General features: G+C 40.5%; 1 protein-coding gene across 2 annotated transcripts in view; it reads left to right on the top strand.

Annotated features, from left to right (window-relative positions):
• The window catches only part of LOC127573492 (platelet-derived growth factor subunit A-like), a 43727-nt gene extending 21887 nt beyond the window's left edge, over positions 1-21840 (top strand). Inside the window, exons 4-7 of one of the 2 annotated variants that reach the window (XM_052021767.1) lie at positions 647-834; positions 13727-13850; positions 14947-15076; positions 20910-21840. In XM_052021767.1, the coding sequence (XP_051877727.1) occupies positions 647-834; positions 13727-13850; positions 14947-15056 (422 nt within the window). In that variant the 3' untranslated portion in view covers positions 15057-15076; positions 20910-21840. The remainder of the gene's footprint in view (positions 1-646; positions 835-13726; positions 13851-14946; positions 15077-20909) is intronic. The other variant, XM_052021768.1, reaches the window with a different exon arrangement.
• The last annotated feature ends 1287 nt before the right edge of the window (positions 21841-23127 follow it).

The following is a 23127-nucleotide window of genomic DNA, read 5'->3' as shown; positions in this document are numbered from 1 at the left end:
TCTGATGAAGGGTCTTTGACCTGAAATGTTAACTCTTTTTCTCTTTCCACAGATGCTGCCTGCTTCGCTGGGTGTTTCCAGCATTTTGTGTTTTTATTTCAGTCTTTCAGCATCTACAGTTTGTTTGATTTTCACTCTGTTGTGCCATTATGTTCCAGAAAGCGACTCACCACCAAGGGCAATTGAGGCTGGGCAAAAAAATTGCAGGTCTTGACAGCGACACCCCAAATCCTGAAAAATAAATAAATAAAATTAGGATTGGATGCAGTGATGAAGCCTCTGACAGTGGAATAGCCAGTTGACATCCACCTTTAGGTTCACGCACGTTTGACTAGTTAAATACATGATGGCTTGCAGTCCCAAATCTGTGTTCACACTGTCTGTGGGAAGGAGAGTGAAAACAGGAAAACTGGAGAAAAAGCCCATGAATAGCCAGAAAAAGAGTTTTCAGTACTTTTCCAAATACGTTTTGATGACAAATTTCTCCTCTGTGTGCTTGGAATTCATATTTTGTTGATGTTGAAACAGGGTTATAAGATTTGAATGCTTTCTCTGTGCATAAAAAATGTCTTGAGGGTTCAAAGGAAATTGTCTTTATAATTTGATTTGAGCCAGCACTCAAAGCCACTTTGTTGAAACTTTTCAGAAGAAGCTGTTCCTGCAGTGTGCAAAACGAGGACTGTCATTTATGAAATACCTCGCAGTCAGATAGACCCGACGTCTGCCAACTTCATGATATGGCCAGCCTGTGTGGAGGTCCAACGCTGCACTGGTTGCTGCAACACTGGCAGTGTCAGATGCCAGCCTTCCCGGGTACATCACCGGAGTGTCAAGGTGAGGAACAAAAGATCGGTACGGACTGCGTTGTAATTGAATTTCACTCATCCATAATCTCATCCCATTCTGAGGGAGGAGGGAAGCGGGGAAAAATTTGGACACATTCCACGTTGGCATGGGGTGTGTGAAAAATAGCTTGACTTCATCTGGTCCATCTTGTAATAAGTCTTAAAGCAATTTTAATTGGTCCTTTTAAAGTTTGGAGAATACATTTTTGGAAAAAAAAACAAAGATATGGTCTGTCTGTTTTTGGCACAGGGTAATAAATGGAAAATAGATCATTTGTACCCTACGGTAGTTTAGTTGCTGAGGAGGGGTAGAGGAACCTTAGAAATTTAAACAGTATCCTTATATAATAAAATAAATAAATTTTACTTTTTAGACCATTATTAACAAAACCATAGTTTTATGGTGTTGCAGTTAATATTAGTGAATTGAAGGGTTCTTATATTAATGTAGATTGTTGATGGTGCAACAAGACATCTAATATTTTTAATGTGAAGTATCAAAAATACTAAAGATGAGAGTAGAACACAAAGTCCATTGTGGGATTTTCAAACAGACTCCAGTTTTCCAATGGAAATGGCAGGATGGGGGAAAGTATTTATCTGTTTTTTTTAATATTACCGAATGGCCTTTGATGTAATTAATTGTGTTCAGATTTGAATAGAAGCATTTTTTTTTTGAAAATGTATCTTTTGATGAATACCTCTATTTATCAGAACTGGGCTATTCTCTAAGAGCAAAGAGGGGTTAGTTTCCATGGCATATGACTCATAAACAATTGCAAATGTTGGTCATTCTTGTATGTGAGTTCAGTTTTTTAGTGACCATGTTGAGTCAGTTAATTACGTGTAATTGAATAAAATTAATGATATTAGTAAGACATTCAATTTATTGATGTAAGTGTACAGTTAGTGACTTAGGCAAGATTAGAACAATTCAGACAACTTGTCAAAGGCTCTGAAGCACATTAGCCAGTGAGTTTTGATACCAACAGACATTTCTGGTTTTTGCCAAGTTGTGAATTTGATACGGGCAGCAGTTTATAATTGCTGAATAAATTACCAAATATTTTCATCCAGTCATTGAAGAAGCTGTTTAATCTTGGACAACACGTTGCTTAGCTATGTTCTAATAAAGAAACAAAAAAAATTACTTGTGAGTCATCCATTAAATATCTCACAGACTTTGTCAAGCTGGTTTTATCAAAGTGTCACAATATCTTCAGCTCTATCTACTGTTTATGCAATATCATGGCAATCTAACTAAGGAAGTCCAAACATGATTGGTTAAATGCCACTCATGGGTATGTCAGCTTTACGGTTATGTTACTGGACTAGCAGTCCAGGTACTTGGAATGATGATCTGGAGTTGCAAGTTCAAATTGCTGGGGAATTTAATCTCAATTAAGTAAATCAGGAATTAAAGACAAAATCTAGGCTAATGGTGATCATGAAATTATTGGGTTGTTATAAAAAGGCATCTTGTTCATAAATAATTAGAGAGATGACCTATCATACTTACCTGATCAGTTCTGTATGTGACTCCAATCCAACAGCAAAGTGGTTGATTCTCAACTACCCTCTAAAATATCCTCTCAGTTCAAAGGCAGTTGGGGGGTGGGCAACCTATGCTGGCCTTGCCAGTGACATCCACATCCTGAGGGTGAATAGGATTACATAAATAAGTGTTCAGGTGTATTAGTAAGTAATTGTACTGTCCTTTGAGGACTAGAAGTAGGAGGTCCCCCTTACTGGTTAAGTGTTCAATATTAGTGTTCCATTTGCCTAGAAATTGGATTTCCCTCATTTCAGGTGTGTTGAACAAACATTACATGTTATGCTGATGCAAAATTAGAAGTCACTCAGTAAGACTGTAAAATTGGGACAACCTTGCTTAAAAATTGTATTGGTGGTTTACTTTCTTTCTGAAATGTTATAGACCTCTATGTTTCACGGACACTGCTGCTTGCTGGATGAACAGCACCAACAGGCAGGTGATGTGGTCAAATGATGGAGATGGGCACCATGAAAAATGGGGTGGCAGGGAGGAAAATGGCGGTGGGATGGGAAAAATGGTGTCTGGGTCTTCCCGGAGAGAGAACAGAGTAGAGTGGTTGCATTTAGTACCAAACCCTTAAGCCAATGCCTGCGACAAAGCCATTGCGTGTGGGTGGAGCAATCTGTTATTAGTTCACAGAAGCCTTGATCTGTACCAAGAACTGCCAGCAACAAAATTACAGGAGGACACTTTCAATCACGCACTTTTCACTATTTTCAGCACGAGGTATTCCTTATGAATATCCATTATTCACATTCCTTATTGAACTGTGAGTTACATGAAGGTCAGAAGTTGCAAATTTTTGGTCCAAATTTTCTCAGTACAGTATGTAATTAATGAGCCGAGAACACATTGACAACATCATCACGGGTAAGATATAGTGGGAAAATTATGTCACTGTTGGCCTGAATTGCAACAGGAAAAGCCTATTCGAATTTCCTGATGGGTGGGACTTCAACAGAAAATAGGCACAAACATTTCAAAATGTTTCCAAAGTCAATCCATGCAAAAAATTGGCACAATTGGAGCTTTTCTCATCCAAATTCTAGGGTACTATGTTTGGCCTTGACACCAGTGACCTCAGGTGGGGTATACCCCAACCTGGTCATAAACTATTCACCTCTTCCGGAAATGTTCTGAAAGACTGTGCTGTGATTCTTTTTGGCTTAATTTACATGTGAAAGATGGCAATCCGTGTGGAATATTTGACTGATAACTCATGGAGGTCTATTCCAAGATTAATTGGTGCCTTTTCAAAAGGAGGAAAGGCATTGGAGAGATAACCTTGAAAAAGATCCAACTTAAGTTTTTTTCAATGCATTAAAACAATGAGATACAATTCCCAGTGTGAAATTTGTCGGGTTTCCTTTGTCACCACCTGTATAATAAGGGAAGGATGGGAGGAGCGGCAGATCCTGCAGAGAGATAGAGTTTGTGGATTAGTGTTATTGTAATATGATTTAGTGGTATGCATTTTGTGTAACAAGTTCTGCCAGAAACATTGACAAAACATATTTGTGAGATTTCCTCCATTAACTTTGAGTGAAAAACCTACATTACATTGATGGTTTTACTTAGTTTTCTGTCAACCTTGTGTCTATGATTAGATTCTACAGTCTGTTACTCTGAAGGACTAATCACTGTGTGTATGATTAGACCCTTCTAACTAAAGATCTAAAAACTATGCTTTTTCATTGCTTGTAAAAGTTTGGACCAATGACTTGACTTCAGTTGTTAATTATAGTCTCCATTGCAGTAGCAGGTGTTTCAGGGCACATATTTCAGGAATTTTATTGTGTTTTGCTGTGCTTTGACTTGTAAAATGAACTGTCTGAAGTTCTATATAAATCTTCTTCCTCAAAACATCTTTGCCCAAAGGGAGTATAAGCGTCTCTCTGTTTTTAGTTGCAGTAGAGGCAGATGACATTTTTTGACTGACAGGATTCTTGCATTCAAGATTGTACCTGATAAATCTGCACCAAATGATATGTCGTTTAAACAAAGTACTGTTTTATTAAAAGCAGAAGATAGACAGTTGATTGTAATGGTGGAAGTCTTAGTCTGTGTAAACCAGAAAGTTTTGCACTTGATACATACACTAGGCAGTCTTGTCATTTTGGATGAAGGAGCCTAACTGCAGGGTCAAATCTCTTTTGTTGAATCAGTTAGATTTATACTTACTTATGATGCAGAAGAAGTATTTTCAGCTCATGGTGAGCAAGGAAAGAACTATTTAGACTAATCCCACTTCCCAGCTCTGGCACATTAAGTGCATATTCAGTGTGATGAGAGTATCTGCCTCCACGGCTCTCTCAACCAGTGAGCTCCAGACGCCTATCACTTTTTGGATGAAAAAATGTTTCCTCAGCTCGCCTCTAATCCTTCCACCTATTATCTTAAATCTATGCCTCTGGCTATTGATTCCTCTCCTGGAAGGAAATGGGTCCTTTGTGTTCATGCTGTCGAGGCCTTTCATAATTTTATACACCTTGATTATATCTCCTCTCAGCTTCCATTATGCCATATAAAACAATCCCACTGTTGCCACTCTCTCCTCATGATTATCAGCTTCGGCATCATGGACTGGGAATGTGGGAATATAGGGAGAATAAAATGGGATTAGTGTAGGATTAGTATAAATGGGTGCTTAATGGTTAGGGTGGACTTGATGGACCAAAGGGTATGACTGTATGACTCTTAACTCTATACACCCTCCCCTCTACACCCTCTCTGCAGCTCCCTCAGCCATCGTATAGCACTGACCAGAACTGCTGTGGAAAATTTGCCTTACCACTCTGGTTACTAGACTAACTCCTTTCTCTCTTTCCCAGTTCTGATGAAGGGTTTGGACCTGAAACGTTAACTGTTTCTCCTTCCACAGAAGTTACCTGACTTGCTGAGTGCTTCCGACAATTTTCGTCTTCTGTTTTTATTTCTGATTTCCAGCGTCTGCAGTTTTTTCGATTTTCGTTTACTTGTGGGAAATTTCTTTCCTGTTGACACCCAACAATATCTTTCCAAGTCCCTTTGTGTCGGGCTTGGATTAATTGGATGGGGGGGCACCTTCCTGGGAGACCAAGGGTTAATGGCCACAGCACAACGGACACTGGTTGAAAGAAATTAAAGGGAAATCCAGATGAATTCGGGAGAAGTGATTCAGGTTTAAGAGCCTGAAGATTACAGGAAGGGAAAAATATTAAGGAAGGGTGGCACTCCAAAGTTGAGAGGGGAAAGTTATGATGAAGTATGAGAAGATGTGAAACATCTAGTGGAAGTATTTTTAGGGCAATGTTTGCAACATAGCATGAACGAAAGAAGAACATTCAAGGCAGCAACTACAACAGCACATAAATAATGTGATAGTCCTTGTTCTGCTTACTGATTTTTAAACATCCATTTCCCCAACACCCACTCAAAAGTTGCTTGAGTAGTTTCATAAATTCTACAGCAGTTTGGACTGATTCTCAGTTTAGAGTCAGTTTGAAAGGATACAAAATCTTTGTAGATTGTAAAGGAAACTCTTAGCCAAATTCCATAATAATTAAAATTGAGACCTGCCAAGCCCACACATTCATCAGTGCACATGCACATACCAAACCTTACACGCACACAGATAGCAAGAGCAGTATTGAGACATTGGCGGACAAGTCTGTGCCTCCATTTGCTCCACTCCGTCAGCAACAGCAGGTTTAGGGTCTGAGAGGCCGAAGAAAGGGAGGAATTTGCAAAAAGCAAAGCTAATGCAACAGCTAAAACCTGAAAGACCTTGCATTTAAACCTCAGACAATTGCCTAAACCATTAGCAGCTTAAAGACTGCTTTACTGCTCAAGGCTATCTCAGAGGCAAATGAATGTGCAGTGGAGGGTAGGAGTACTGAATACTTCGGGGGCTTTTTTTGAACTAAAGATTGCTGCTTCAGACACAAATTGTTCAACTTGCACAGCCCACCAACTTCTAAGCTGTGTGTGTGTGTGTGTGTGTGTGTGTGTGTGTGTGTGTGTGTGTGTGTGTGTGTGTCATATTGTGCTCAGAATGAGCCACAGAATATATATATTTTCAGGAATGTTATCAGCAAAGTGTTACAACAACATCTAACTCAGGCCAAGTCCCATTCATCTATGAGCCTCTGCTTAGTGATCTACTTTGGCTTCCAATTCAACGGTGCAACAAGTTTAAAATTCTCACCTTTATCTTCAAATCCTTCTAAGGTCTTGCCTTTTCTTCTTTCTTTGACCACCACTAGCCCTACAACCCTCCAAAATCTCTGTGCTCCTCCATTGTCAGCCATGCCGTTTGTCCTCTTTCTCTCTAAACACCTTTGCCTCTCTACCTCTCCTTTAAGGTTTTCCTAAATATTTAATACTTTGACTAAGTCTTTGTTCGTCTGCTTAATGTCTCCTTAAGTGGCTCAATGTCTAATTTAGTTCAGTAGTACTCCTGCAAAGTAACATAGCATGTTTAACAATGTTAAAGGTGCTCTATAAATGTAAGTTGTTGCTGGTATATAAGAATAAAAGGTACTGCCACAAGGAAATGTGCACTATATTGGAAGAACTTTCTGCATTAATAATCGAGAGGAAATTCATCTATACCTAAATGTGGGAGGGTATTGACTGCCATTTTTATATATCTTTGGATGTTTAATCCCGTTTTTGGCTGTGGGGTGAAATGTGGGTAGAGGCTAGTGCTAGCAATCAAAGACTAATTTTCCCACCTAAGTGTCCAATAAGCACAAAATCTTACTAGACTTAAACCCAGGTTGGTGATATGCCTACAGTGTTATATGTCTTGGTTCTCTGACCCACAGTCAAAGCCAGAGAGGTTTTCCCAGTAACAGAATGCTTTAATATATTTGTACATTATTGGGTATAATGCACACTGTGCAACATTGGTAGCAAATAAATTTATATGTTCAATATAAATTCTTCCACCTGTGATCTTAATGGAATGTAGATTGTTGCTTAGTTATCGTAGGAGATAGAGGATAAGAATGGGTTAATGACTCACATTGAAATATATGTTCTAAATGATACATCTGCTGGATGATACAGCTAAGCAGTGAATCAGTTCAGAACATATTAGGTTATTGTATTCAGCTTTTGTGAGAAATTTCCAATAGGCAGTATTTCAGTAAAACCCGGCTCCAGTTACTGGCATTGAGTTAATAGTCAGTCGTGAGCCACTTGGTAACCATATAAAATGCACAGCAAATGCAACTAAGATAATTGGAATTTAGCCTTTTAACACTGTCTGGAAAAAGGCTGGAGTAATCATTTTTTTGATGTGGTTATGGGTAACAATTTGTCATGGGAAACTTGCTCAAACTTCACAGGGCAGTTTTAAGTAACATTGGAAAAATCACAGGATTTGGTTGAAAGGGCAGCTCTGGTACTTCTATTTTGTAAACACTGCATCCAAAGGAAGATTTAGTATTATTTCTACTCCCTTTGGTGCTTTTGCCCAGATTAGTTAGGGTTACACATTAGTTGATCCGCTGGTTCAAAGCTTTGCTATGCACCTGCTCAGATCACCAGCAGCTGGAACCAACACCGATCCCCGACAAAACTTCCTCTGCATGTAAAGTGTTTTATTTTGACCATTTTCACAACTTCCATAACGCTTCATTTATATTGCAGCACTGTTTATGCTCCAGGTTTCAGTAATATAGAATCACAAAAGAATACACAGTGCAGAAGCAGGCCATTCAGCCCAAACAGTACATGCCAGCCTTTATACTCCACTCGAGCCTCTTCCTCTCTCTTCTCACCTAAGTCTCTGACCATAACACTTTATTCCTTTTGCCCATATATGCTTGTCCATCCTCTCTTTGCATATCTTATTTGCTTCAACTATTCCCAGTGAGAGCAAGTTCCACCTTCTCACAATTCTTTTGGGTAATGCAGATTCTTCTGAGTTTACTATTGGATTCCTTGGTGACCATCTGATTTTGCTGGTCTCTGGGTGACCTCTGTGTCCATTCAATCAAGACCTCCCATCATGTTAAAGACCTTTGTTAGGTTGTCTGTTGGCCTTCGTCTCTGAGGAGGAAAGAGGCACATTTACAAGATCGGAGTGGATGGGCTGCTGGAAAAATTAACCTCCCTCAGCAGGGTGAATATTCTGAAGCTAGTGTGGTCACAATTCACAGTCTCTCAGGCTCCACCCAGCTACCTCTGTGCCAGCATTTGCTGACGTGTAACAGGACTTGTATAGTGGAGCAACAAACAGGATGCTGGAGGAACTCAGTGGGTCAGGCAACATCTGTGGAGGAAAATGGACCGTCGATGTTTTGGGTCGAGACCCTTCATCTGGACTCCAGCATCTGCAGTTTCTTGTGTCTCCAGGACTTCTGTATTCTTGGGCTATACCAGTGCTCCCTTGGAAAGAGCAAACAAGTTCAATACCCAAACAGAACTTGAAAACAGTCACACATTCTACATCAATGGTGCTGAGGTTGAGAGGGTTGAGAGCTTCAAGTTCCTGGGAGTGAACATCACCAACAGCCTGTCCTGGTCAAATCACGTAGAAGCCACGGCCAAGAAAGCTCACCAGCGCCTCTACTTCCTCAGGAGGCTAAAGAAATTTGGTTTGTCCCCTTTGACTCTCACCAACTTTTACAGATGCACCATAGAAAGCATCCTATCTGGATGTATCACGGCTTGGTACGGCAACTGCTCTACCCAGGACTGCAAGAAACTGCAGAGAGTTGTGGACACAGCTCAGAGCATTACAGACACCAGCCTCCCCTCCTTGGACTATGTCTTTACCTCTCGCTGCCTTGGTGAAGCAGCCAGCATAATCAAAGACCCCACCCACCCGGGACATTCTCTCTTCTCTCCTCTTGCATCGGGTAGAAGATACAGGAGCCTGAAGGCACATACCACCAGACTTAAGGACAGCTTCTACCCCACTGTGATAAGACTATTGAACAGTTCCCTTATACAATGAGATGGACTCTGACCTCACGATCTACCTTGTCGTGACCTTGCACCTTATTGCACTGCACTTTCTCTAGCTGTGACACTTTACTGTTATTGTTTTTACCTGTACTACCTCAATGCACTCTGTACTGACTCAATGTAACTGCACTGTGTAATGAATTGACCTGTACGATCAGTTTGTAAGACAAGCTTTTCCCTGTACCTCGGTACAAGTGACAATAATAAACCAATACTAATACCAATACCAATACATTCAAAATACGTTGTTGATTGTCCAGATTAAATGTGAATGGCTGTGGGAAGGAGCCATTGGAGAATCATTTCAAGAAAAAAATTATTTAGATGAGCAGAATTAATATAAATGAGCCAGGGAATGCTCCACAATTACATTCTTACATTATCCATATGTTGGGTTTATTCATGCTCTGCCTTCTGTGATGCTGTGGGCATCAAAATGGAGATGGTTGCTTGTCTAACTGGCTACCTTGGTGATCTTCATCCCTTTTTCAAAATAGATTTATCTTTGAAAATTTTCTTTTCACATTGATCACACTTGTTATGTTGAGAACGTTACTGTTGTCACCTTTATTTATGTCCTAGCAGGGCATGCCTGTGAGATAGTGTCCTCTTTTCACTTTCCTTCTATTCATGTAGGTGTCACTGGCTAGGACAGCTTCTGATGCCCATCTCTGTAGAGAAGGTGGTGGTGAGCTACTGTCTTGAATGCTACGATCTAGGTGGCGAGGGTGCTGTTGGGGAGGGAGTTCCAGGGTTTAGACACAGCGATGAAGAATGGTGTTATATTTCCATGTCAAGTTAGTGTGTGAATTGGAGACTAACTTGCAAGTTGTGGTGTTGCGTCTTTATCCTTCTCGATGCTGGTTGGTTTGGGGTGTGCTGTTGAAGAAGCCAGTGTTACTTATTGGGCGAGTTGTTGCAAAGTGTTTTGTGGATGATGTGTGTAGCTTGTTACTTTAAATATGCTGGTCTATTATGTGTGTGTGTGTGTGTGTGTGTGTGTGTGTGTGTGTGTGTGTGTGTGTGTGTGTGTGTGTGTGTGTGTGTGTGTGTACATTTGTGTGCGTGTCTGTGTATTAGTTGTACATTTAGTGCTTGTGTGCAAACTAGTTTAAAGTGTGTGCATCCCTGTATGTGCAAGCTTGCTGTTGATGGCAACTGGAGACTCTCTCAGTTCCTTGCTGATGGATCGAGCAGCATTCACTGTTTTGGTCATTAACAATTGAGACCAGTGGGAACCAGTCCAAAAAAGTGGTATGCTTTTAAGTAACTTTAAACCATGTGTAATTCTTCATATTTTTTTCATACTAGAAACTGTTATGCATTACAAAAATACAACGTTACTTGTCTGGATTAAATATGAACAGCAGTGGGAAAGAGTATTTTTACTCATAAGTTTACAAATTTGCACAGTCAGTTAGTGGGAATATATGTTGGAAATTCTCCCACTTTTAAAATAAAATGACCCATTTTGCTTATTAATTTGTTAAAGGATGTATTTATCCAGGGTAAAGACCAGTCAATAATTTTTCAATTGAAACTCAAGCAAACTGCAGATGCTGGAAATCTGAAATAAAAACAGTAAATACTGAAAACATGCCGCAGGTCAGGCAGCATCTGTGGAAAGAGAAACAGAATGAAAGTTTCAGATCAGAGATCCCACATCAGAACTGGAAAAGAGGCGAAACATGTTAGTTTTAAGCTGCAGAGAAGGAGGAGGAGGGAGGGATTGGACAAAGAGAATATCTCCAATAAGGTGAAGGCAGGGTTGCTGTGGGGATAAGTTGCCAAGAGCATTTGTTTGATGGGTTACTGGGGGGAACCAGAGAATGAGAACACAAAGGGAGTAGAAAACGTTGTAAAATGCATGGATGTAGGTCATGCCCAGCAGGGCTGGCTGTATAATGGAGTAAGAAAAAAACTGGTAGTTGGATTGCTTACTGCAGAAGTAGCCAGTTCTGATACAGATAAGGAAAGCAAATCACCTGAAGTTATATAATTTGGTATTGAGGCCGGAAGGCTGCAACGTACCTAGATGGAAGATGAGTTGCTGTTTCTCAAATTTGCATTGGACATTATCATAACAGTGCAGGAGGCCACAGACAGATCAGAGTGGGAATGAGGTGGAGAATTAAGTGGTAGGGAACTAAAAACTGAGGTTCTCCTCTGCAAACTGAACGTGGGTACTCTACAAAGCAGTCATTCAATCTGCATTTGGTTTCTCCAATGGAGAGGAGACCACCTTATGAACAATGAATGTGGTAGACTAGACTGGAAGAAGTGCAAGTGAGTTGCTGCTTTACCTGGAGAGACTGTTTAGGCCTCTGGACGATGAGAAGAGAAGAGGTGAAAGGAAAGGCATTTCATCTCCTGTGGTTACATAGGAAAGTACCTTAAGGGGTACGAAAGAGCAGACCAGGGAGTCACAAGGGGGGTGGTCCCTTTTAAATGCTGAAAGAGGAAGGTTGGGGAAGTGGTGTCTGGTGGTGGAATCAAGTTGTTGGTGGAAACTGTGAAGGATAATCTGTTAAATGCAGAGGCTGGTGGAGTGGAAGATGAGGAACAGGGGAACTTTATCCTTTTTCTGCCCAGATAGAGAGGGGATGAGAGCAGAGGTGCAGGAAATAGATCAAGTCAAAGGCTCTGTAAAGTATGGTAGAGGGGAAGCCGTGGTTCAGAAAGAAGGACAACATGCCAGAGGTACCTATGTTGAAAGTCAGTAGAGTGCCCGTAGCTACAGCTTTGATCTGGAGAAAGTGAATGGAATTGAAGAAGTTGTTCAACGTGAGAACAATATTTCCATGGAACAGAGACGTTGTTGCAGTAAAATGAAGTAACCACAAAGAGGGTTCTCCCAGTTCCTTGGCTGTATTTCATGGTGAGTTGTGTTGAATGGGTGAGGTAGATGTCGAAATTAACGATCCTGTGGATGTGCCCGTCCTGGATGTATTTCCCATTCCTACTGATTGTTTGTATAACTGAATGGTTTGTTAGTAACTTTGGAATGTTAGACTGCACTGCTCCGTGGAAGGTTACCTGTGAGGCCAGCTGGGTAATGGCACTAGTTTGAGTTTTCATGACATTTCCAAACTTTTGAGCGCCATTATTTATTGAATTCAAACTCATGCCTGTTAATCTAGTAATGGAGCCATTGCTTCGTCTCACTTAAAATGATTCATTGTGAATAATGAAGACAAGAAACAAGACAAGCTAAATTTTATTGAATTCAAGTTTGCTGGCCTGCTTGGTGAGGTCTGAATTGGCAGCGTTAATCCAATCCCAGAACCTCTAAGCTACCCTACTTAAAATGCAGAGAAGAAACCTGAGAGATGCTCACGTTTCACCTATCTTGAAAGCAGGCAAACAAGGTAACAAGATCTTGTACGGTGATACTTGGTTCATATCTCTTATTGTACATCAGGAGCTCTGCCGTTAATTTGTTAAAACAGAGCTGCTACTAGTTCCAGATTGGGATACATTAATGCAGGTCTTCTGAAAAGTAACAGCCAAATATTGCAGATTCTGGAAATACTCAAGTGAGTCAGCAATTGTGGAGATGGAACAGTTTCAACTAACCCGAAACATTAACTTGGCTTCCGTCTCCTTGAATGCTGCTTGACCTGCTGAGTACTTCTGAAAAGTAAACTTTTGCTGCTTCTATTATCTGGGATCCACACTTCCTGAATTGCATTGATGTCATGATTCAAATAGAATCTTGTTTAGATTCCACAGTATTATTGAAAATTTGTTTGGTCTTACTTTGTCTGAATTGATTGTATGCCCTGGACAAAAAGAATAAGAGGTCCAACAGAACAACATTCAAGTGTCTCATTAACTTGTTTGCTCTATAATTGTAGCTTTCGAAAAAATATTTTCAATCGATGTGATCCAAAACTATTTCCACATCCAACCAAAGAGTTTAAAGCTCACTGGCTAATGTGTTTGCTTCGGGTTATTTTGTGTGTTGTTTTGGCAAGCCTGTTGAGGAATTGGATCCTCACTTCATTGGCTTCATGCAAGCAGTGCTCAAAATGTAGTTCACTGCCAGAGCTGGCTGGCACCCCCTGTTGCTTTGAAATAGGTGCTGCTTGCTGGAATCGGGTCACTTTTAATTCATCTGATCTCAGCAGTCCTCAAACCCAGCATTGTATATGTCTCCTCATGGGATACCGAGGGAAATACTTCAAGACTCTTGCAATGCATTGCCCAGATGTCAATTTATACTAGATTATCGCTTTCTAAATCCCAAATTCATAATAATGAATAATATGTACTTTTCTTACTCCTAATGACCTGAGTTTCTTTGTTTTGTAAATACAATTATAAATGCAGAATTAGATCATTAACCCACTCTGTTGACTTGCAGGTGGCAAAAGTGGAATATATAAGGCACAAACCAAGATTAAAGGAGGTGATAGTGAGGTTAGAAGAGCACCTGGAGTGTACATGCACGGCTCTACAGTCCAATTCAGAGTACAGAGAACATGAAGGTACTTTACTGAGTCTAGCGTTCTGTATGTCTAAAATATTTTGTTTTATCAAAATGTTGAATTTTGTGTTCTTTTTGTTAAAATATCTGTATTAAAAAAACAATCATTTGCAGTTTCGTCAGCAGCTTCTGAGGTTTCAAATTAAATTGTAGGGTTGCCACCACTGGCTAGATTTTAAGGGATGCATGCAATTTGTGGAAATTCATCTTCAGTGTTCAGTGCATTGAGTGTCTGAGATTGATTCCCATTGAAAGCAAGGGAGCAAACACTCAGAGGCGGAATACTACATACAGCTGCTATTAAACTGGGCATTCCCACCCCATAATGTAATCCCCTGCTTTGATAAGCTTAGGGAAAAAGTTGGGGTTGAGGTTCTGCCCTGTGATAGAAAAAGCAAGTACTCACTTGTTTGTGTGTAAGTCCTTTGTCCTCTGTCTAAATGAAGGCCAAGGAAAAGGAATGATAATTTTGTTGAAGCAGTTTGCTTTTTTTGTACTTGTTAATGTTTGAAGCATTAGGCTCCTTATCATCCACAAAGCAGATGTGTGAACAGGGGAAGGACATTTGACAAGTGGAGACCCGTATTAGTTTCCATTATTTAATTCTGGTTTCCAGCTTCCTTTCTGTTTATTCCTGTGTAATGTCGCACAGTGGCTCAATGAATTCCATGCTCCCCAAATTTCTAATTTTGTTCTGAATTCACACTTAAGTTTTAACACTACAGTCGAGTGTTAATTCAAGGGCTCATTTGAACCTTAAAAAATGATTAGCCAATAAGTTCACTTGAACAATATAAATAAAACAGAAACATTAGGAAACTGCACAAAAAATTGCAATTTTAATTAAACAACTCAGTCTTAACAGTGAGATTCCCTTATTCAGCCAACTCTTACTGGAGGGAGGAGTCATTACAACTAGACTTTAGACTCCAATACATTTAGTGGTTTGGTTTCAGAGGTGGTAACCCTGTTTATTGGTTGTTAGTGAAGTATCATTGAGCTGCTGAACTAGTAAGATCGTGATCCGTGTTTGGTTAGTGGCTGCTCTGGCACTTACCAAGGTCTTGTTAAATTCCAACATGAGTGCATTTTCTTAGGCCCTATCACCAAACCAAAGCGTTTTAGAGGAAGAAATAGTGAAAAAATTAAAAAACGGAAGCGTAAAAAGTTAATACTCTCACCCGACAAGGATGTGTTGCCAACATAAAAGCTCTGGGACTCATTCAGGTAGGACTCGTTGAGCTGGTGGACTAATTTCAGCCAGTGTACGTCATGAGAGAAAATGATCAGATGCTATAATTTAACACAATCACATTCCAAATCTTAGCACGTCTCAGCTTGAGGGTGGGTAGAAATTATTTTTTGATTGGCTCAACTGATTCTGCCCCTTGGGTAGATGTCTTTTCTGAAAGCTGATCACTGCTGGATATTTCAGTCTTTCACTGCTTATTTTCCCTTCACTGATTTGAAGAGGCATGTGCCTGCACAATTCTAACCTGGCTTCCTTTCCCTGTACTGACGTTGATTGTTGCCTGCTTGATTTCTTGTGTAAATTTCAATGACGTGTGTGCAAATTGATTTTTTCTTTTGTGAGATGACTGTGTATTTTTAATGATATTTAAAAAAACATTTGTTTGTAAAATAATTTCACGCTGAGAGGTAGATCAGAATAAACATCATGACGTAATAGTAAGTGGTCCCACCACTTACACTACTTCATAAATAGTTCCACTCTTGGGTACCTTGTTCAATACAGAAATACCAAAAGTAAATAATAATAGACCAATCAGTAGCGGAGGGTGTACCAACTCTTCTCACTGGTTTATGCCAGCATCTGAAGATTTGTTGCAAATAGCCAAAAATACCAAGTGCACAATGAATCTCAACTTCTCCCTGAGACTTCCTCCATCATTAAAGCCAGCCTTAAGCCAATTCAATCCAAAATTGAGAAATTCTCTGCATATTGAATACAGCAAAGAGCCATGTGGACTCAAGAGTGCTCACTGCCATTCCAGCTGTAGTGAACTAGTCATTCTTCCAATTATAATGGTATGAAGATGGCGCTGTCTCAGGTGGACTTGGAAAATAGACTAAGAAACAGGTCAGTAGATGAACAGTGGCAGATAGTCACACAGGTGGCCCATAGCACTCAGCCGGAATTTATCCCAGTTACAAAGAGGGATTCCATGAGAAGGAAGCACAAAGGGGGTCAAGGTTAATGTTAAATTGAAGAGTAGGGCGTACAAAGTGGCGAGGGCTAGAGGTAGGTCAGAGGACTGGGAAGTTTCTCGGATCCAGCGGCAAAAGATTAAAACACTCAGAAGGGAGTAAAATGATTTTGAAAGAAAACTTGCAAGTAATATCAAAGCGCACTGTAAGAGTTTCTATGAATATATAAATAGGAAGAAGGCAGCTAAGGTGGGAGTGGGACTTCTTGAGAATGCTGGCGAGTTAATAACAAGAAATAAAGAAATGAAAGATATGTTAACGCAATTCTTTGTATCAGTCTTCACAGTGGAGGACACTGCAAAGAGCTAATTTCAAATAGAAGGGGGATAAAGTATTAGAGAAACTCATGAGGCTAAAGACAGACGGGTCACCAGGACCCAATGGCCTGCACCCAAGGGTTTTAAAGGAAGTGGCTGCAGAGATAGTGGACCCATTGGTTGAATTTTTTCAAAAGTTGCTGAATTCCAGGAGGGTACTAGAAGGTTGGAAAACAGACTCCTTTGTTCAAAAAGGGAAGAAGACAGAAGACAGGGAACTGTAGGCTAGTTGGTTTAACATCTAATGTTGACCAGATGCTAGAGTCAGTAATCAAAGAGGAAATAACTAATCATTTAGGAAAGCTGAATATAATAGAGCTAGTCAACATAGTTTTATGAAAGGTAAATCATGTTTAGCTAATTTGCTCAAACTCTTTGAGGATGTGACAGGGAGAGTTGATGGAGAGGAACTTGTAGATGTAGTCTATTTAGATTTCCAAAAGACATTTGACAAGGTACCACACAGGAGGCTGGTGCATAACTTAAGAGTCCAAAGTATTGGAGGGTGTGTGTTCGTATGGCTTGAAAACTGGCCGTCACGTAGAAAACTAAGAGTTGGAATGAATGGGTCTTTTTCAGGCTGGAGGGATTTACTTGTGGAGTGCCCCAGGGATCAGTTCTTGGCCCTCAACTGTTTAGTAGTTATATTAATGACCTGGAGAAGGGAACAAAATGTAAGGTTTCCAAGTTTGCCTGTGATAGGAACCTAGGTGGAAGGGCACATTGTGATGAGGACATTGTGATTCTGCAGCAGGAAATAAATAGATTTGAGTGATTGGGTGAAAACCAGGCAATTTGCAGTTTAAGGTGGAAAAGTGTGAGGTCCACTTGGTAAGAGGAATCAAAAGGCAGATTTTTACCTAAATGGAAAGAGACTGCAAACGAGTGAAGTTCAGTGGAATCTAGGTATTCCAGTGCATGAATCATAGCCAAGTCCAAGAAATTGTTAAGAAGGCAAACAACATGTTGGGCTTTATTGCGATGCAGTTAAAGTTTAAGAATAGGGAGGTTTTTTTACAGTTGTACAGGGGGTTGGTGAGACCACACCCGGAGCACTGTGCACAGTTTTTACTGGAACTATGGGACATAGCCTCGAGATTCAAGGGAGTAGATTTAGGACAGAGGTGAAAAGGAACTGCTTTTCCCAGAGAGTAGTGAATCTGTGGAATTCTCTCCCCGGGGAAGCAGTAGAGGCTACCTCATTAAATATATTTAAGACACAGTTAGATAGATTTTTGCATAGTAGGCAGATATTAGATTTATTTTAAGATGGAGATGGATAAATATTTGAAAGATTACAGAATTGAGTGTTGTGGGGAACTGGCACAGAAGAGGAGTTGAGGCTGACATAGATCAGCCGTGATCATATTGAATGGCGGAACAGGCTTGAGGGGCCGAGGGGCCTACTCCTCCTATTTTCTTGTGTTCTAGCCAGCAACATAGTATCTGCCAAACAACGTGGCTGCTCTTTCTCCTCTCAGGGATGACAAACAAGATGGAAAGTATCATTTATGGTGCTTTCAAGTGGCATGGATATAAATAACCTGTTCAGCTTGGGTTCCACATGGACGTTTGGACTAGAGCTCAGAGAAACATGCTAAATTCCAAAGGACCATGAGAGTGATTGCTCAAGGCACTCCTGAGTAAAAAGAGTTAGTAAAATTAGTCAGCGGAGAGTTTTCCGTCTGTTTCCCAATGGATGGGCGCACATCTACCACAAAGGGAAAGGCAAGCATCAATTCCAAGGCTTTATTGGAGAAGTTCTTCATTCTTCCTCAGTCCAGCCATCTTCAGCCGATTCATGCATGGACTTCTCTCTAACATAAGGTCAGAAGCAAGGATGTTCGCTGATGGATACTCAAATCCATTTGCAACTCTTTAGATAATGCAGCAATCCATGTCCACATGCAGCAAAGACTGGACAACGTGCAGGCTCGGGCTGATGAGTGGAAGTAATATTTGCGGCTGGCAGTGGCTGTCTCCAGTTGGAGGGAATCTAAGCACTTCCTCTCAACATTCAACAGTGCAACATTGTCAGAATGCTGCTGGGGACCATTGGCCAGGAACTTCTTGGCTATGAGAGCAGGTCAGAGGCTGGGTATCCTGCAGTGAATGCCACTGCTTCCTGAATCCAAAAACTGTTCCCCCATCTGCCAGGCACAGGTCAGGAGTTCGATGGGATGGTTGCCTGGATGAGTATAGCTCCATAAAGCTCAAGAACCTCAGCAGCATCATGGTCAAAGCAGCCCGCTCGATTGTCACCTCGTTCAGCACCCCGAACACTCACCAGCGGACAGCGTTTGCAGGGTGCACCACCAAATGCACTGCAGCAACCAGCTAAGTCTTCCTCAATAACACTTCTGAAACCTGCAAACTCAACTGCCCAGAAGGCAAGGACAGAAGATGTAAAGGAATGTCACCACCTTGGGTTCCCCTCCCAGACCTTGCACCATCCTAAATTAACAGAATCACAGAATGGTTACTCCATGGAAGGAGACCATTTGGCCCATTGAATAGGTACTGGCTCTACGTATGAGCAATTCAGTTAGACCCACTCCCCCACCCTCTCCACATTGCCCTACAAATTCTTTCCTTTTAGATACTTATCCAGCTTCCTTTTCTTTATCCCTTAGTACTTGACCTCTTCACCAAAGGCAAGTTTCTCTCTATCTAACCTGACTTTTCCCATGATTTTAATTCCCTATCAGATCCCCTTGTCACCTCTGTTCCAAGGACAGCAGGCCCAGATTCTCCAATCTATCCACATAACAAAAGTTGCTCATCCCTGGAATCATTTAGTAATTCTTTTCTGCATCCCCCTCAAAGCCTTCACGCATTTTCAAAATATCGGTGCATGAAATGGACATGATACTCCAATTGTGGCTGTACCCATTCACCGTGATTGATTGCTGTTGTACTCTGTACCACCATTTGTAAAGCCTAGGAACCCATATTTTTTACCACTTCCTCAATTTGCAGTTCCATCTTCAATGAAAGTGATGCGTATTTACCCATCAGATCCTCCCGCTGCTCTCGTTTCCTCCCACATCTCAATGATGTGAGGGGTGGTAAGTTAATTGGCTATTATAATGTCCACTAGGGTGGAGGTAGAATGTGGGTGGAGTTGATGGGAATGTGGGGAGAATAAAATGGGTTAGGGTAGAATTAGTGTAAAAATAGGTGTTTGATGGGTTTGCATGGACTCAGTGGACTAGAAGACCTGTTTCCATGTTGTTTCTCTCCTACGACTGTATAACAAGGGGCAACAATACTGGATGAATTACTAGCTGGGTCGGTACAAGTTGGGCTGACCTGTCCTGAACACTAATGTTTTGTCAGAGTATACACCCGATCCGAACCCAACACATATAGGAGGGTCCCATCAGGCCTGTGTCCAGTAGCCAGGCTCCCAGAAAATCTGCTTTTAAGGAATATTTGTTAAGGGATAAATGTTGGCCAGAATATTGGATAATCTTGTTGAAATAGTACCCTGGGATTTTTACTCTGGTTTAATGTCACCTGTGAAAGAGCAGCTTCCTCAGTACTGCACGCAGAGCCTCAGACCGAACTGTTGTAGTGAGCTCTTCGGAACAACTTGAACCTGAACCACCTGACAGCGTGGGAGGTACCACCTGCCGAGTCTGATCATTGGCTGCTCTGTAAATCTTTTTATTTAAAATAAATCTTGTGTGCTGCACTCTATGGTCTCGCCGCTGTTCAAAAGTTGCTGTTCCTTAAGCAACTCATTACCCACAACATTACTGTATCCCAGAACAACCTTGTGAATTTTAGCAAATCCCCTCCCCCCCAACGTCTAAAGTCTCTGATGTTAAACTGCACCTCATTGTACTTCCCCACACTTGACTTACCCAGAGTGTTAGCAGGGTGCTGGTAGAGATTGCTATAACCCTTCTGTGGCCCTCAGCAAGGGAGAGCGGAAATTAGGCAGGCTTCCATCCCCTAATCACTCTGCCAAGACTCCTAGTGGAAAGTACGGTTGGTCGTTGGGCGTGGACAAAATTGGAGTCAGCCGAATAACGACCCCTTTGATGGATTAACAAAGAGCAGCCAGTTCCTGTTGAAATGTACCCCATCGTGAATCTCCCCTTTGGGAGAGTATTTGGGGAGGCCAAAAGATTTAGATAGAAGTCTAAGAAATCTCTCCTACTCAGTTACACAGTGGCATTACTTGAATAACTAACTGCAATAAGTTTTATTGCAAACTAAAGCAGCTTTCAAATTATACGTCTTTTAAACCAATGTTTGACATTCGTGTCTGATCTGTTGTTAACAGGTTGTTATGTCTGCAGTCACAGTATTCCTTGACTACAAAGCTTGCACATGTGGGCTTGGATGAGGGAGATGCCAAAAAGAAACCAGCAGCACAAACACTTGACACAATCATGCCTCTTTGCTTGTGATATGCCACGATGCATGCTAATTTGGTAGCTCGCCATTTAATGGAAGTCATTTTTTGGAGTTCCAATTAATTCTTAATATTTCTTCTCTTGCAGATATGAGGTGAAAATAAGCTAATCGAGGACTTGTAATGGAGGGCAAGGACAAACACCCTTTCGTTACATTCCAAAGCCTGTACCCCAAAGGTGCTTTTATTTTGACTGTTTTTTCCCTTTTGCCCTCAACAAAACTCTTTCCCCAGCAAACTGAAAAAGGACAATTTAAAAAAAACTGACTTAACTCTGAGGCAACAAAGAGGAAGACCTGGGACTGCATGGTGAACTGGTGCAACACTGCATCTTGTTTTTTTTTGAAATACATTAAAAAGAAACAAACAAAAATAGGCATTCAAATGAGTGCAAAGAATATTGGAAAATGCTGCTGAAAGGATACGGTTTTAAGTGAACGGTGGATATATAATGAAGAACTTCTATAATGGTGCTGTTAATTGAAAGGCTGTTAATTGAGGCCTCAGAGGAACAGACAAACGAGAGACACAGCGCAGGCAAGAAGCCTCCAAGCGTGACTTCCCTACCAGAGATATCCACGAGACTGTGGAGCGACCTTGCACAGTGTTCTAGTTTTTTTATGAACTACGCAGTTCCTTCTGAGGGTGGGGTGGCAGCTTTGAAGATGGATGTTAAGAGTTTATGAACGCACCATTAGGTGTATATTAAGCTTGCTTCTACTGTACTCTTTTTAGTGTTTTATTATTCAGTGGACTACTTGTATATTTTATTGCATTTATGAGACTGCAGGGTACAACTTTGCAGTATGTTGTTGATTTGTTTTACTGGAAGAATATGATCTTTAACCTAAGATGTTCAGAAAATTTTGCAAAAAAAAATTTCAGAAAACTCTTTTTGGTTCAATATTTTCTTTTATCTCCCGTTCTTCCTACTTTCTAATTTAAATCATTTCAAGTAAAATTATTTTGCATTAATAAATGATACAAAAAAGCAGTTATCTCTTGTCCTGTACGCTGCAAAATGTTATTTTTGTTTTATTTTGCCATTCAGTAAAACTACATTTTATGATTTTCGTTTTTTAAAAGGAAAAGTATTTTCTAACATTTATTTCACATGTGTGACTGTGTGAAATAGTTAAGAATATCTGTTGCATTGAGCACTCTAACTATATGGACAGCAAGCTCTACAAGAAGCCTGATTTATGTGGTCACAAACATAATTAAACTCCTGAATATACCCAAGAAAGTGACGTCTACTAATTGGTGAAGTGATTTAAAAAATGCCGTTCTCATTGTCAGGGCTTGAATTTTTTAGGTAAATATTAAAAACAAAAAAAAAAGTCCAAGTGCCTACTTGAAGAAATAATTTTTATGATAAACCTCTATGCCAGTCCCAGGAATAAGGAACAGGGAGATTTTCTAAACACCAGGAAGGTTTTTAAAAATTTTCATTCATTTTGCTTTAAGAATACAGCATATAGCTTTCAAAATGCACATATATGTGGCTGACCAGTCCCACTGGTGTGTGGAATGTGTTGGTCAGTGGTATGATGTGGTGATCTGGCAAACAGTGATAGGTTTTAATAAGTTAATGTATCTTTTGAATATGCCACCGTTAATATAATCAATTTCAATTTACTTGAGCTTAATAGTGACCAAAGATCAATGCGTATTTTGACTACATTTCTTTAAAAACCAAAAGATCCTAATTTTGGCAAATATTAATTTTAAAAGTCGGAACAAAAAACTCTGAGCTGAACCAAAAATTCAAGCATATCTCATATTTCCTTATAACATAGGAAAAAAACCATTTGGCCTATCAAACCTATGCAAGTTCTCATAACTATCCCTTCCACTGTATCTCCCCACATTAAGCTATGTAAACTATTCTCTCTCATATGCCCGTCAGCTCCACATGACTCTCCAGCCAGCGACTTGAGATAGTTAAAATAATCGATTAACCTCTGGGATGTGGGAAGAAACCAGAGCACTTGTCACAGGGAGAACGTGTAAACACCACACAGACAAGAACAAGGTCAGAATCGTACTCGAGTCTCTGGAATTGTTCAGCAGCAACACCAACGTTGAGTCACTATGCTGCTCATTGACTAAGGGGGACTTGTGTGATGCCCTCAGTTTGGCCTGTGATGTAGTATTTCTCTCTGTACATCCCTGCATTGGCTCATAGAACAGTAGAGTGCAGAAAGGCACCACCGTTGTTCAACATTGTTATGGTAGTGTAGTGATTAAAGGAAAGGAAGACTTGAATTTACGTAGCACCTTTTGCTGCCCCAAGACTTCCATAT

Source organism: Pristis pectinata, chromosome 8, assembly GCF_009764475.1.
Source record: "Pristis pectinata isolate sPriPec2 chromosome 8, sPriPec2.1.pri, whole genome shotgun sequence".
Taxonomy (NCBI): domain Eukaryota; kingdom Metazoa; phylum Chordata; class Chondrichthyes; order Rhinopristiformes; family Pristidae; genus Pristis; species Pristis pectinata.
Note: the sequence above shows the minus strand (reverse complement) of the source record. Positions and strands in the feature narration are given on the sequence as shown.